The sequence below is a fragment of the Strix uralensis genome, chromosome 16 (genome assembly GCF_047716275.1).
Source record: "Strix uralensis isolate ZFMK-TIS-50842 chromosome 16, bStrUra1, whole genome shotgun sequence".
In the NCBI taxonomy this organism is placed as follows: Eukaryota; Metazoa; Chordata; class Aves; order Strigiformes; family Strigidae; genus Strix; species Strix uralensis.
Window position 1 is genome coordinate 6,764,726 of NC_133987.1, and position 15,880 is coordinate 6,780,605.

The 15,880-nt window shown below is 40.6% G+C and overlaps 1 protein-coding gene across 2 annotated transcripts; it reads left to right on the top strand.

The window, feature by feature from the left end:
* The first annotated feature begins 42 nt into the window (after positions 1-42).
* COPS3 (COP9 signalosome subunit 3) lies at positions 43-15,103 on the top strand. 2 transcript variants are annotated; one of them, XM_074885672.1, is made up of 12 exons: positions 43-187; positions 2,842-2,971; positions 4,681-4,793; positions 4,896-4,945; positions 5,833-5,925; positions 6,638-6,817; positions 8,074-8,214; positions 9,335-9,508; positions 10,395-10,481; positions 10,812-10,925; positions 11,520-11,600; positions 11,854-15,103. In XM_074885672.1, the coding sequence occupies exons 1-12, from the start codon at positions 133-135 to the stop codon at positions 11,905-11,907; spliced, it is 1,272 nt and encodes a 423-aa protein (XP_074741773.1). In that variant the 5' UTR covers positions 43-132; the 3' UTR covers positions 11,908-15,103. The 2 variants fall into 2 exon arrangements, with proteins under 2 accessions (XP_074741773.1, XP_074741774.1); XM_074885673.1 differs by lacking the exons at positions 43-187; positions 2,842-2,971 and having other exon boundaries at positions 4,704-4,793; positions 5,765-5,925.
* Positions 15,104-15,880: the final 777 nt, after the last annotated feature.

The window sequence follows — 15,880 nt, forward strand, 5'->3', positions numbered from 1 at the left end:
GCAGCGGTGGTTCCTTCCCGCTTCCCCCCGCCGCTCCCGGCCCGCGCCGCCTTTCCCCCCCTCCCCGTCCCCACCCCCCCTCCTCGCCCCGCCCCGCCCGGAGCGCGCGCGGCCGCGCCGCCAGCCGCCAAGATGGCGTCGGCCCTGGAGCAGTTCGTCAACAGCGTCCGGCAGCTCTCGGCCCAAGGTGACCGGGAGGTGGGGGGCGGCGGGGGGAGCCGCCTGCGGGCCCGGGCGGCGGCGGGGAGCCAGCGGGGCCTGAGGAGGGGGCGGCGGCCGGCGGAGCTCGCCGGGCGCCGCTCGGCGGGTCGGGGCCTGCTCCCTCTCGCGGCGCTCCCTCAGGAGCGGGTCCGGCGTCCCTGCTCCCCCCGGGGGGCTGATGGGTCCGGCGGGGCCTTCGCCGCGCTGTGGTTCAGGGGCTCCCTCGCCACAGGCGGCGGCGGCCCCGCAGGGATCCCGGAGGGGTTTAGCCGCCGCTGGTTTGACAGCATACGAGGGGCCGGCTGCGCCCTTCCCGGTGCTCCTCGCTTTTTCTAGGGCAGCGGGCAAGGTAGTGGTTTTGGGTGGCTGGAGGTCCCGGGTGAGTGGAGCGAAACCGGCACCCGACGGTCGTGCCAAAATGTGAGCCTTGGAAATCAAGGGGGAGGAGCGGGCATCACAGGGACTTTAACTAGGATTACATAGCCCAGCCTGTCACCGAACTGATGAGCGTGCAAGTTGTGGCATGTGTGTTTTAAAATACATTTCAAAAGTGTTAGCTGCTGGGGACAAAGCGGAGCATTGACAGAAGAGTCCTGCCTTACACGGAAGCGTGTGATAGGAGGCCTGAGACTATACGTCAGAGTTGCCATAACCAAGTGTTCAGGAGGTCTTTTAATAACCATAGTTAGAATTCCTTAGTTTCATTGCCAAACTCCCAATTTTCCTCTGTGTGCACACAGCGTTTTCTAGTTGTTGAACTTTCTGTCTGTGTTGATGCTCCCTAAAATGTGTTCTGAGTGTTTCTCTGCATGGGATGTTTGCTGCCTGGAACTGATCAAAACCTGATGCTTTTCTCTATGGCCTCAGGGTTTATCTCTGACAGTTACTTTTGGATGGAGCTCCAACCCTCTCTTATTTTGGTTTAACTTACTACATATAGGGTATTTTTACTGGGGATATCATACAGGAGACAAATTACACCCACAAGGTGCTGGTACAAACAGATGAAAGGTGATTCTTTGTACAGGTGTAGTTCAGCTGGAAAACTTTTTATTACAAGATTTTGTGGATGCAAAAGGTTTAAGGGGTCACTGGTTGACTTTATGGAAGTTCTTTCATTAGGGATGAGCCAGATAGACATTTGCTGTGAGAAAGTAAATCCAGACACCGGACAGCCTGCTGGAGGTTATGAGAGCACCCAGGAGGTCTGTGTACTTGTGGTGGTGTTGGATTCTGGTTATCAGCATTTGGCTGCATGGGAGGGGACATAAATGGACATTTAGTTGGGCTGGTGTGGGTATTTCTATTTACACTGTAACTTGTTCGGTGTGTGTTTGTGGGGAGAGGGTTGTTTTGGGGTTTTTTGCTTTGTTTTTTAGGGGCATGCTAGGTGATAGCTGTAGAGTAGGGTGGATTTCTCTACTAGGGAGGACACCAGAACTAAGGTTTTGCAGTGCTTGAGTACCGTTATCAAACCATGGAGTGTTTTACAAGCCCTATTCCTTTCCATGCTTACACCTGGCGTTTTAATTCCATATGGAGAGAGCAATTTTGGGGACGGGTTTCTGGAGTTCCTGGGCTCTGGTTCCCCATTTGGAACTTTTGATCCCTCTGTTACTTCAAAGCTAACGTTTCATTGTTGGACTTCCCAGATTTTCAAAGGAAAAGGCCAGAGAATTGAGGATAATATAAATCTCTATGAATGAAGGCACTATTCCTCATTTTATGACGATTTTCGTAAGGGCAAGAGAACCTCTGTGTTTTCTCTCTAATCTGCAAGGATTGAACATTGAAACAATACTCTGCTTCAGAAAGGCATAGTTTTAATTCACATAATTGGGGTGGAGAGGAAGAGAGTGAAAGCAGTTCAGGATGATTGGTCTGCTTTCTTTATAAGGTTTTTTGGGCTTACTGTACCTTCCTAATTCAAAATAGTTGCCTTTCATGCTGTGTTCATAGCTCACAACAAATAGAATAACACTGTAGTTTTAATTATGCAAAGTAAATTTAAGAACAGATTTTTAAATCCTTCTGTTGTAGGTACTTAGTTGTAATTTTAATGCCCGCTTCAAAAAAAAAGAAAAAAAACCTTATGAGCAGACCTGAAAAGCGGATAGGGCACTTGAGGAGCAGCAAGGAACAAGCTCTGGTATTGGGATTTTTTAGAAAGCTGATTGACGCTATTTTTGGTAGTTTTGGGTTTGTTCAGCTTTGTTATGTTATAACACCTAGAAGGCACAAGTGTAGATAAATTTATCCACATGAGGCAAAATTTTGCATCACGGTACACTGGTCAAAGTTCTGTAGACTTGGTTTAAATGGAGCTTGGCATTGGTACGAGGCCCTGAAGCCCTCTCTCTAACAAGGTGAGCTGATGCCCCTTTTCATGTTGTGTTTGTGTTCTGAGGGCCTCCTCTGCAATCCTAAAGGCCAGAAGCTTAGCTGTCACCTTATAAAAAAACACGTGGTGGGTATCTCACTTGTGGAAAACTAATGCCTGTTGTATTAAAGAAGAGTAAATTCCCTGCGTGATACTACTTTTTCCTCAGGTTATGTAGGGAGGCAAGATGTAATGAATGAGGTATGGGAATGCGTGAGTGTTCTCTAATTAGAGTTTGACAATGATGTTTTGTATTTCAGGGCAAATGACCCAGCTTTGTGAACTGATCAATAAAAGTGGAGAACTGCTAGCAAAAAATCTTTCCCATCTGGATACAGTGCTTGGTGCCCTGGATGTGCAGGAGCACTCATTAGGCGTTCTTGCTGTCTTGTAAGTGTTGCTTTCTTTTCGTTAAGTATCTTAGTATTAAAACTTCAGGCAATGTGCTGAATTGTCAAGCAAATGTTTTTCTTTTGGACATAAATGTTTTCAGTCTGCATTTCTTAGACTGGTGCTTAATTTCCTTCAGTGATGCACATTTTATTAATAAAAATACCAAGGCAAATTTGTATTTTCAGAAGAAAAAAGCCTCTGGAGCTTGTAAATGCCATTACTGTCAAATGGTAATATTAGGGGTTTGTTTTCCTTAAGGCTGTATCTATTTATCTTGTTTTTAAGTATTTTTCTGTACATGTTCAGCAAAAAGGTACAAAACTAACTTTGAAAACTTGATTGGCAGGGCATTCGTGTGCTGAACTGTAAGCATGAAGTAATGCCTTTTTTTTTTTTCCTGTGAAACATGGGTGCTTATCATAGTTCTTGGGTATTTGTCTCTAGACAGCATTAAGGCTCTTACTGCTGTCTGTAGTTTAAGATAATATTTGAATTGCCTTGGTGATGCTGAGGTAAGGTAAAGATACTTGACCCTGAAGCTCAAACTGTTGTTTCTAGCTGTCCCTAACCGCAAGTGAAGCGTCTACAGGTTCCACTGTTGTTTTAAAGTTCTCTTTGAAAGGAAAGATCAGAATTCTTCTACTTGTTCTGCTACCGGTTTGAAACAAAATGACTGTAATACACAGAGATAATGCACTTCAATATTACAGTTCGCTAGCATCTCATAAAAATGCATTATGGAATTTACAAAAAGCAGGGCATCAGTACTGCGTTAGCAGAAGAATCTTGTCATGGGGTACATGAAAACAGTCGTTAAAACAGGTGGAGGAAGGAAGATAGCTGTTTATAAGAACTAATATGTAAAATACATTATTTGAAGAGATGGTATAAGCAGAGCGTATAGGAAAGCTCTCCTGGCTGAAACGGGCATGGCAAGCTCCTACACTGGTAGAATAAGACTCTCTGAAGAGACAGGGAAGGGGTGACAGCACGTCACTTGGGCAGTCATAACCCTGGTGGGGAAGGGCAGTTGGTGATCTGGGTGGGTTTGGGCTGCATATTGCAGTGGATAGCAGCTGAAGTACTGGCAGGGTTGGGTACCTTCCAACAGAGTGTTTTTCTGTATGTTTCTGTGACATTTGTAGGATGCATAGCTGGGGTTTTCATTGCCCTCAGATGGGTGTAATCATAGTGCATCTTACAGAAAAACAATGTGCAAGGCTACAGGCTATAGGGTGCTGAGGAACCACCAGAGAGGGAGAGAAACTAGAAGTGAAGAAGCTCCTAACAAGAGATACGTATCTAATAATTTAATAGTTGAGAAATCTTGAGCACATTCAAGCAGGAGATGGCTGTAGGACAGGCAAAAGTGTCCAGAGAAGTTGTGTAGCTGAGTATTACAATTTGTCATCGTTAGCCAGTGTTTCTATTATGGTTGTAACTATTGTACCAGATAAAATCATCATTGTTTGCCATAGTTTGTTCTAAATTGTAGTTTGCACTAGATTGAGAGTGGAGGTGTGCACAGAAAGCATATTTTCAAATGTTGTGCAGTTCCTGGGGAAATTGTCTGCCATCTGTTGTAAACACTTTGGATTTGTTTGCAAGCATCTACGTGCATCTGCAGAGACTTAGCAGTGAAGATGAAGCTTTTTTATTAATCTCCAAATGTTAAGTGCTAAGCCTTTTTTGTTTGTTTGTTTTAGGTTTGTGAAGTTTTCTATGCCCAGCATCCCTGACTTCGAAACATTATTCTCACAGGTGCAGCTTTTTATCAGCACTTGTAATGGGGAACACATTAGATATGCAACAGACACTTGTAAGTAAGCTTACTTTGAGACTTTATATATGTTTGTATAGCTTGGTATTGCTGATTTTTCACTGTGTTGGGTTTTTTTTGTTTGTTTTTTACTGTATTTAGTTGCTGGCCTGTGCCACCAGTTAACAAATGCCCTTGTGGAGAGAAAACAGGTGAGCAAGTATCATCTAGTACCAATAAACTACCTACATATCCACGCTCTTAAAGGGGATGTTACTAGTCTCTTAATCGCTTCGTAAAGATTTGCCACTAACTGCACATTAAGTATTTTTATTCAGCTCCTTATTTGTTAAGTTTACTGAGAGGTAATGAACCTAAACCAAAATTTTAAGATTTCTTTAAGGAAAATGTAAGGAAGATAAGTTGGGGGGGGGGGGGGGGCGCGGCGTGGGGAGTCACCTAAAAACGTGCTCTCTCACACAGACTAGGAAATCTGTAGTACCAGGAATGTTCTTCATACCGTGTGTGCATGAGTAGGAGAGAGCTGCAAAAATTATTAGCGCTGGTGAGTCAGTGATACTAGTTTCAGTGTTATTCTCACCAGTGTTATATAATGTTCTTAATGAAAAGCCTTAAAATGTAAAGAAAACTTGATTAAGAAATATTTGACGAATGTTGTTGTTGCTAAGATACTGACTTCTCAGGCCACTTTAGTGAAATCTAGCCTGAAATAGAAGTAGAGATCAAATCTGGTCAAAGTGGAGTAAAGCGAGAGCCTTGCCTTTGTTATTTGGTGGGAGTTTAGATGGTGTCATGGAGTCAAGAAAGGTTTTCTTATTGATACAAATCACTGTCTTCCTGATGAGGTTGGCTTTGCGGAGCAGAATTGATGACTTTAGTTTATCAGGAGAAGTTGTATAGCCAAGGTTAATTTTATTTTCTGAGAGACTGCAGTATCCTACAAAAAGGGAACCTCAAGTTAACTATTACTTAATGGAACCTGTCAATTAGTGTTATTTTTCATTTGTAAGTGTCAACATAAGATCCAATGTGCTGCCATCTATGAGAAATTATCTGAAAGAGATGTAATTTCTGACAGCCCCTGCGAGGAATTAGCATTCTCAGACAAGCCATAGACAAGATGCAGATGAACACAAACCAGCTGACCTCAATACATGCAGATCTCTGCCAGGTAAGGCGAGCATAAGGGCTTTTTATGAGAGTAAAAGCTTATAAAATACCTATAACTCTTTCAGGAAATGCATGTTCACATATTGCAATGTAAAAATGGCTTTTAAGTGGGTTTTTTTTCAGTAATAAATAATATGATATACTAAAATAAAGTGCCCTTCTGTTAATTTTAAATGTTCAGTGCGTGTCCCCAGATCTTTGCTTTTGTCGATGACTTCTGGAAGTCCTTTGACATCCCTTCTCTCTGAGCTGAAAGTCACACAGCTTGTCTTAGGCAGTATAAGTGTAATATCCAGACACTGTTTGCTCAAGTTTGACAAAAGGCATGTTTGTCTCGGTGTCTTTGGCCTGGATTTGCACTTCTGTCTTGTTCTTGGCTCCTGGGATTTAGGGTTGGACAGGAATGTTTAGTGCAATATTTAGTGCTGCCAGCACTGTTGTCTGGAAGGCCTGGAGTTTCAAACAGCTTTGTCAGAGTAATTTCTTTGGGATTCAGATAATTTATAACAGTTCACAGTCTGTGATGAGGGTTTTCCAAATATCATGGTACAATGAATAACCTGTGTCACAGCACTACTGACGTGCGCTGTCTTTTCACTCTTGGAGGAGTGAGATTTATTAAATAGTATGAGATGAATTTAGTTTCAACTTCTTCCTCGTGGAGATTTGAATGGAAATGGCTAATTATGAAAACTTGATTTATTTTCTTGTAGCTCTGTTTGTTAGCAAAATGCTTTAAACCTGCCCTCCCGTATCTAGATGTGGACATGATGGATATTTGTAAAGAGAATGGGGCATATGATGCGAAGCACTTTTTATGTTACTACTACTATGGTGGGATGATATACACTGGGCTAAAGAACTTTGAAAGAGCACTCTACTTTTATGAACAGGTAACTTTAAATAAAATGGTAAGTCTAAAGCATGATCAATTGAAAGGCCAAAGTAGCATGTGTAGTACTGCTGAGAGGACATAGCATCTTTGAATTGCCACCAAGGATAGCAATAAAAGCCCTGAACCTGACATAAAGTACAAGCAGTCTCCGATTATTTTCATTCTTAAGCATATAAGTCTACTGGCAGATCTATTCTGCTGTTCATCATTCACATGGGTTTTGGTTTAGCATGTGTGTTCATCATAGCAATACATAAAAACTGATTTGGGTTCGTGTTCACTATTAACTCCTTTATGAAAGGTACAGCCTAAAGGTACTCTTCAGTGTATAAAGTGAAGTAACAAGCAAGCTGTCTCTAGAGGTGTTTTCCTTTGAGAAGGTCTCTTACAGCCAAGTAACTACCACCATAAAACTATGCAACTGAAAGGTTGATGTTAAATTTATCTCACTATAAATATTTTTCAGATGCCTGCTTATTACTGTCAGTGTAGAAACAGTTCACAGGCTGACATTCAGCATTGTGTATTCTTAAAGAAAAAATAGTCCAGTAGTTTTGCTAAGACCTTTGTTGATTTGAAGAAGTATAACTCCCTTCAAAGGCTATTACAATATTTGCTGCTTTTACTTTCTCTGTGAAAGAAGAGAAAATTGCAAAATTGGGAAAACTTGTATTTGTGTATGAGAGGGAAACACTGTCAAATGTGCAAAATATACTGGTGCAGGATTTTTCTTTTCTGTAAACAAGGGTCAGGTCTTGAGTAGCTGGCAGTATCATAATAAACCAAAAGCCCTTTCCCTATTCTGCAGACCTCTTTCAGCATACTTAAATATGAGAGCTGATGATATAATAGCTTTATAAAACCTCTTTAAGGATCTGTGTAAATGCAGGTTCTGCAGGAACTGTATAATCATTCCTGGTAACAAGTAGCTACAGGTGATTTCAAGTACAACTTTAGATATATACCAAGGAAAGAAGTTTTGATTTGATCTTAACAGGGTTATTTTAAGGTACGCATCACTTTAACATGATATGTTTTGAGTAGCTTGTATAGAATTTACGTTTTTAGGACATTTTTGGATAATTCATTTTGACAGAAGTTAGTTAAGCTTTAATGCTCAAAGGTGAATTTCATGTGTCATTGTATCCTTCCTCCATGCTGCTTCAAACTGAGATTTTTTGTTAATGCAGTAGCTACCAGGATCCACCAGTAAGTACACTGAATTTCTATTCCATTTCTTTCTTTCTTGCTTAGGCAATAACTACTCCAGCCATGGCAGTCAGTCATATTATGTTGGAATCATATAAAAAGTATATTCTAGTTTCTTTGATACTACTTGGCAAAGTTCAGCAGCTACCAAAATACACTTCCCAGATAGTTGGTAGATTCATTAAGGTAAGTCTTGTGAATACAGCTAAATAATAGAACACCAAATCTGAATTTGTAAATGATTTTTTTTCTACCCTCATTTGATGGTACTGTTTAACATTGCGGAGCATGGCAAGTACCGCACGATGTGCCGGAGTACAGCCTCTTGCTGCCTTTCTAGTGTACAGTAGCTAAGGATTGTCTGGCAACTTCTGCATCTATTACAAACAAACTGTATCATTCATAGTGGTGATAAAGGTTTTTAAACTTGAATTTGGAAAAACTTTAGGGTTGAATAGTACTTACCAATATTCTCTTCGCTGATACTGCACATCCCATGATAGCATTTTATGTTTGAACTCAAACAAGACTCAGGTTTCACTTGGCTTTTAATATGCGGTGTCCTTGTATAAACATCCAACCCATAACTTCATCTAGTTTGAAGTAGGAAATGCTAAATAGTTTATTCCAAAGCTCCAGCTTTATAAAGAATAAAAGCTGCTGAAAAAGCTTCAAGTTTGGAGTCTGTAAGCTTTCTGAGGAGGTGTAGGGTGGAAGACAAAACTGCTAGCGAGAGAGTTCTGCTCCTAGGTAAATAACACTTTTAAAAGTTAGTTCTTATTTAACACTGAGTTTGTTGATTTGTGACCAAAATTTTAGAGTTCCAAAAATCTTGTTCTGACTTCAAAGACTAATAAGCAAGCTCAAACAATTGCCATTTTAAAGTAATTTGGGTGAGCTAGTCTTCACCCTCTGATTCTCTGATGTCCATGCTGTGATGCATTGTGGTCAAGGATGACAGTGTCTTAGAGGGTAAAACAAATATAATGGGTGGGCAGTGACGAGTCAATATGCTACTTACCTTGAATTCAGCTTAATTCATATGCTGGGCAGCTAATAGACTTTTTCTTGCACTGCCATAGCTAGAATTGTCGTACAGAGATCCTTGAATGATGTTTACTAAACCTTACGTTGCAGTAACACAGATTTAGTGTATGAGGATTGTATTGTATTGCCATAAAGCCATGGGTGGGCATCATGTGTTTTATGCCTCCATGGCTTCTAATGTTGAAGTAGTGAATAGATTTTGTGAGGCTGGTTGAACACTGTGTCCTTTAAGAAGGGTTCTCATTTTTTCTAATTGCAGCCCCTTAGCAATGCTTACCATGAATTAGCGCAAGTTTATTCAACCAATAAACCCTCGGAGCTTCGAAATCTGGTGAACAAACACAGTGAAACATTCACAAGGGATAACAATATGGGGCTGGTTAAGCAATGCCTGTCATCTCTCTACAAAAAGAATATTCAGAGGCTAACCAAGGTAAGAGGTAGTGGTTTTGTTTTGCTGAGAAACTGTGATTAGTTTTTCTCAAAGAGTGTATCTTTGAATTGTATTCAATTCAGAGCAAAATGATAATGTAGCAATGTCATGGAGAAATGACTAAAACTGAAATCTGTGTCTCAAACAAATGACACTAAAATGCTCTATATAGAAAACCAGTTCAGCTGGCTACTTATGCATTATTTAAAAGGTGGTTCAATATGTCTGTCAGAGGGGTTTGCCCACGAGATTTTCATACATAATAAAAAAATTTGTGAGCGCTGCTACCCAGTGACCTTCCTCTCTATTCAAATTATATGAAAACTGAACTTTACAGATGGCTTCATTAGAGAAGACTGAGTGAATAGGGCAGATTCTCAAAGTGTCTGAAGTAAAAGGAAAACTAGAAGTGGTAGAGTGATGTGCTCCTTCAGCTGAGACATCAGATGAATCCTTAAAGATGGTCAGGGGAAAGCTTTTTTTGGCAAGCTCAGGTGATGGTTGTTGCAGTAGAACTAACCTCAGAAGGAAAGCAATACATGCACCTCTTGAAGGAAATTCCAGAGATGGATGGTCACCTTATTCCTGTAAAAAAGGTGAGGGAAGAGGTTGGACATGGTCAGGACTGAGTCCAGGGTAGAAAGGAATTGAAGAAATGGAGTAGTGGCTCCATTAGTGTGGTCTGCATACATGCACAGAATAAAAAATTAATGTCTTTGGAGGAAGAGCTGACTCTGCTCCCATGGAGCTTTTATAAGTAACGTCTCTGTGATCCACTTGTTTCTTCCCATCGGACTTAAAAAATAAGATTTCATAAGCCATGAAGAATTGATAGGGAAAGTTCTTAACATCTAGTTTTAACTGCTTGATGCTTTCTAAATTTCAGACATTTTTAACATTGTCATTACAAGACATGGCAAGTCGAGTGCAGTTGTCGGGGCCCCAAGAAGCAGAAAAATACGTCCTCCACATGGTAAGACTTGTGACTTGGCTAAACTATTCTAATTTAAAAATTGATCCAGCGTAAGACTCGTTAAGTGTTTGGCTTGGCAGTGCATGTTCTGAATGGCTGAAGAACAGTTGTTTTTCAGGGTGAAGGAAATACTATCAGTCTGCTGTGGTGTTTAGACTGTTCTCAAAAAATCTTAAAAGACGCTCTCTGCCTAAGATAAGGCACTTTGAGAAGCTGTTAGGAAATAAAAAGCTAACAAGTTAAAGATGATTCCACAAGGAGTCTGTATGTTGTAGTTACCTGAAATTCTGTTCTTAGTGATACCTTACATTAAACCCCCTCTCATTTCAGATAGAAGATGGTGAAATCTTTGCAAGTATTAATCAGAAAGATGGTATGGTCTGTTTCCATGATAATCCTGAAAAATATAACAATCCAGCTATGCTTCATAACATTGATCAGGAGGTAAATCTTTAAGATATTAACTGCTTTTGGAATTCCTACCGAAGAACCGTAGTCTGTAATCAGAGAGCTGCTGGGAGAAGCCAGTGTAGGTAACTTACACGTAGAGATTGAGGACTATGAATCATTATTTGTCTATTTCACAGTATTTGAAAGTTTTAGAGTGATAGTCAATTACTGTCAATGCATTCCCTGTTGTATCTTCTGTACAGCTTGAGATGTTTCAGTAGACTGCCTGCTTACTGTTGGTGATGGGAAGTTCCTTGAATTGAATGGATTAGAAAGATTGTTTTTAGAGTTTTAGACTTCAAGGACCACTTCCACTGGCTGTCGATTACCTGTCTGTAGGTTGAGGTGGTTGACCCACATGGGACTGTCTGTCAGTAGCCTTAAAAAGGCTTGTTAGGAGGATATGGATCAAAATGAGAGAATAAAAAAGGGCCTGATGCTTTCGTTTGGGAGATGAGGGATGAGAATATTTTGACATGGAGCTTTTGTGATGGCGAAAGTTACTGGTTCTATATAGCACAGCCGTGAAATATCTTGAAGATCAAGTACAAGCTGGACAAAGTAATCGGCTTAATATATATTTTTAAGATGCTGAAATGTATAGAGCTTGACGAACGACTGAAAGCCATGGATCAAGAGATCACTGTGAACCCTCAGTTTGTGCAGAAGGTAATTGATTTAGTGTCTTGTAAAGATTCAGTGAAGTGAGTGTGTGTTGCACTGAATGTCCGTGTTTACAGTGTGAATAATTACATATTACTACTAATAATATGTGCATAAACATCATGCTTTAAAACAAAAAGGAAATGTATGTTATTTCATATGCACTTTATTTTCCTACCTGTTAACTTCAAAGAACTGTGTGTCTCCAAGGTAAACCTTCAGACCTGTTTTTGAAAAGAAATAACTCTCTCCCTTCCAGAGTATGGGCTCTCAAGAAGATGACTCAGGGACCAAACCATCCAGTTATTCCTGAAATTAATGTTGCTCACCACTCCGCTTTCAAGTAAAAGCTTATGAAAGAGTCACGCCTGGAATAGGGCATTGAGGAGTTCCACGAAGAGAGCAGAGAGAACTGAGCTTTGCTTTTCACCTGGACATTAAGAAAATAAAAGAACACCCTCTCAGTACTGTATAATATCAGAAATATTCTCTGCAAAGAAAAAGGAAATCTCAAAAGAAACTTAAAAGTCTGTTGTGGATTTATTTATCTTCAGATTAACATCGTTAATGCATTAAATAATCTACCTTTTGTTTTAAAGGGTTTGAATGTTGCTGTGTTTCTGTAGCAGTCCTTTTTTTTCTTTTGCAAAAAAAAAAGTGTTATTCAGGGAAGAATACAAACTAGTGTTGGTTCACTTACAAGATAATTACTGGTTCATTATTCTGTATTTAAATTTGGCTCAAAGTGCAGATTTATCATATGTATGGCAGGGGAGAGGGGTGGAGTTTAAGTAAATTCTCTACATTATGATTTGCATATGCCCGGTGTAGTTGGCTGCTGTCTATTAAATGATGAAACAAGAACTGTGTTCTTCCCAAAAGGATGAGCATATTAACGAGTCCTTCTAAGGCAGTTCTGCTGAAAAGCAGAAATCGCTATAGGGAATCCATACACGACAGCTATTTGTGATTTTAAGTTTCTGGTACAAAATCTCTCCTAATAACATTTGCTCTTGGATCAACCTTATTAGACCTAAACAAAAGGAGATTTGGAAGACCTTGGTGTTCTAGAGTTTTCTGAACATGAAGTTGTTTACACTGAAAGAAATTCAAATTTTTGTTCCTATACAATTGGCATGAAGGTATTTAACAGGCTAATAGTTTTCTGTGGTGAAAATCAGTTTAAATGAAGGTGATGCTATAGATCTTTGTCTCCAAAGAAAATAATTCTACATGGAACAGAAACAGAATTCTATACAGCCCTCAAAATGCAGGATTTTACTTGGAGGTGACATACTAGAATGCTGGTTTTTAATTATTTTAAACATAAAAATGTTGTTGGGTTTTTTTAAGTGCTTCACCCCTTAAATCAATGGGCTCTTTAATTTTCTGTAGTTCTCATGTATCTGAAGATTCTCACTGTTCGAACACCTTTGAAACACTTCATGTCAGTGCAAATCTCCTACTATCTGGCATAAATAAACCTGTCGTCAAGTCAGACTGTGAGAAGCTCAGCATCCAGTGCTTCCTACTTAAACGCCTGACTAGGAGCTGCTCGCTACTGCTAACCTGCCAGCTTTTTTTCAGGAGCCTAAGTGGGAGCTAAGCATTTCTGGCTCTTGCTGTGTGAAGCTTGTATGTATTGAGATCACCCATGGTTGAAAATACTCCATTTGTGCTTCCAGAGCTGATACAGAACTGTTGGGGTTTTCACTTAAAATTGGTGTCTTAATTCTAGCAGAGTCTCTGTGACAGCGGTATGCTTCCTAGTAGAGGAGAGGGGTCCCCAGGTTGTTCAGGTGGTGAATGACGTTTTTAAAAGTATAAAATAGCAATTTAGGATTGGACACAGCATAGGTCCGTAGTGTTAGTAGCTCACCACTGAGTACTTGTGCTTCCTATCATAGAGACTTCCATATTTGAAGGCAACTTGATCTTAAAGCAAAATCTTGTGGTTTTTTCATAACTCGCCTTACCAGCCTTGTAATTAAAGATATTTATGATTTTTGAAGGGTTTTTTTTTTTTTTCCTAGTTAATCCTGCAGTGATTTCAATGCTGAACATGCTTATGCAATTTTCCTCTCTGGTACTGTGGAAGTGTTAAATTAGTAGATTAGTAATGCTGTGGGCTCAAGCACAAAGCTGGGTTGTTGAAGTGTTTACAACCATGTGCGGTAGTCATAGAAAGGACTGCAAATGACTAACCCCAAATGCCACCTGTACAAAAATGTGGATGGCTCACCTTTCGTTGCCAAGGGGAGAATGTACGCAGGATGCTTTCATGAAGTTGGAGAAGAACCAGAAATGTCCATTTTGCAGTGGCTGAGCTTTTATACCACTAGTTCCTATTAGTGAGCATGGACTTCCCCGCTGAGAGCTGCAGGGTGGCTTTCTATCCGTGGAATTGGAATCAAACTAATGCATGCAGCTGGCAAATAGCAGCTACATTTCCTCTTTTTTGCCTAAAGTAGATGAAATAAATCCATGCTCACATCAAAAGGATGGTAGAAATAGCTATGTAATAGTTTCAAATAATAGATGACACTATTTTTCTTAATCTGATTTTTAAGAGGGCAAATGTTTTTAAAGCTAGAGAACTGCTAAAGTTCCTTCTCTTGACGTGGATAGTTGTGCTGTTAAACTCCGATTGCTGTTGAAAATTCAAAGTCGGGTCCCACCTGTAGAATCAGTAGATAAAGCATTCACCGCAAGTGCTTCAGGGAAGGGCTTTTAAGTAATAGTTTGATAAACACATACGGTCTGGCATCTGCATGTCTGGAGATACTGTTGAAATTAAGTCAGATTTTTAATGAAGTAGCTCCTTCAAGTCTCAGAACTAATTGCATGGGCTGTGGTCAGCTTAGATGCTTTGAGAGCACTCGAGCTTTGTGGTTTTAATTCGTATTTATTGCAAGGGAGGACTTTTGATCAAATACAAGAACGCTGCGTGCTATGCTCCTCCGAACTTACACTCTCAGAGGTCCTGGGGCTAGTTGTTCCTGTTGTGCATGGCCACAAGACGTGTTCACGAAATACTGAGTGCATGCTTTGATATCTAACTCCTGTTTTCATGCATCTTAATTAGCAAAGATCTAAAATGCAGTTCTGAAGGCAGCATTAGACATGCAGCTACACTTCTTAGCCACAGGAGGGGTCTCTAGTTCAGTTATTATTAGCAGGTATTAAAATGTTTCTAAGAAGAAATGGTTAGAAGCTGTTTGTGTACCACCACCCCTCCTCTTTTTGTGCCACCGAGGAGCCCCAGTTGGTGACCTCCGCTAACACCTGCAGCACTGCCACTGCGCCATGCGCTTTTGTGTAACTCCAGCTGCCTCCTCCTCCACAACTGCCCTTCTCTACTCTGCAGTACAACCGCCACCCGTTGTATGTGTTGTCGTAGGCGATCTGTATAACCTAGGAAATGTTTTCTGCATGGCCAAACTGGCTGAGGAGGTTAGTCCTGAGAAGTTGTTTAAATGTACTATTGGAAAAATAAAGATAACAAACGAGTCGGTCTTAGTTTGTCTTAAATGAGATAGTAGGTCTTTTGTATTTGGCTTTTCCTTAAGTTTTTTTTGGGGGGGGGGTCTTTTGTTCTTGTCACTTCTCAGGACGTGATTCTGGCTGACTGGCGGGAGGCTGTAGTTGTCTGCTGCGTGTGGCAGTGCCCTCTGCTCAGGAGTTGTTCAAACTCTGCTGGTGACTTCTCGGAGCCCTCCTCAACTATCTCAAGTAGAAACAGTAGTTGGTTTTGTGCAAAAAGTGTGTCTTCCTTGGGAAGTGCTGCTACAGGTCCTTGTCCAAGGTGGGCTCCAGGGTTAGATGGACTTTGCATCAATCACTTGTATTCATATCTGATCTTTGTGTTACGATAATCATCCATCTCTGACCATCTGAGTATCGTTTTCTTCAGAGGCATAATTATTAGTCCAGGCATGGCTGCTTGGAGCCAGAGGCGTATATTGTCGTCTTATCAGTGATAGCTGCTCTCTCTTGGGATTTAAGTGCAAGTTTTACCTAGCTGAATGGTCTATGCTCTTATCTTGTGGAAGACTTGCTACTTTTGTTCAGACTCGGGTATTTATAGGAGTCAACTCCAATGTAAAGGGAAGGATGGAGGAGGGGCAGGAGCCAGTACTTTATATTTTGAAGACTGAGAGGGTTAATAGTTCACATGGAATTTGGTTTATCTTTCCATCATAGTTTTCTAGAGATGAATAATCCTCTAATAAAACTTGATACCCTGAAGAGAAACTGGAGTAGTTTAATGGAGAGGGATCTATATT

What these genes read in the sequence shown, in the direction of transcription:
- COPS3 (XM_074885672.1), top strand. Translation starts at nt 133, where the DNA reads ATGGCGTCGGCCCTGGAGCAGTTCGTCAACAGCGTCCGGCAGCTCTCG. An exon ending in ATATTCAGAGGCTAACCAAG is followed by an intron (nt 9,509 to 10,394) that starts GTAAGAGGTAGT and finishes TCTAAATTTCAG; the next exon opens with ACATTTTTAACATTGTCATT. An exon ending in AAAAATACGTCCTCCACATG is followed by an intron (nt 10,482 to 10,811) that starts GTAAGACTTGTG and finishes CTCTCATTTCAG; the next exon opens with ATAGAAGATGGTGAAATCTT.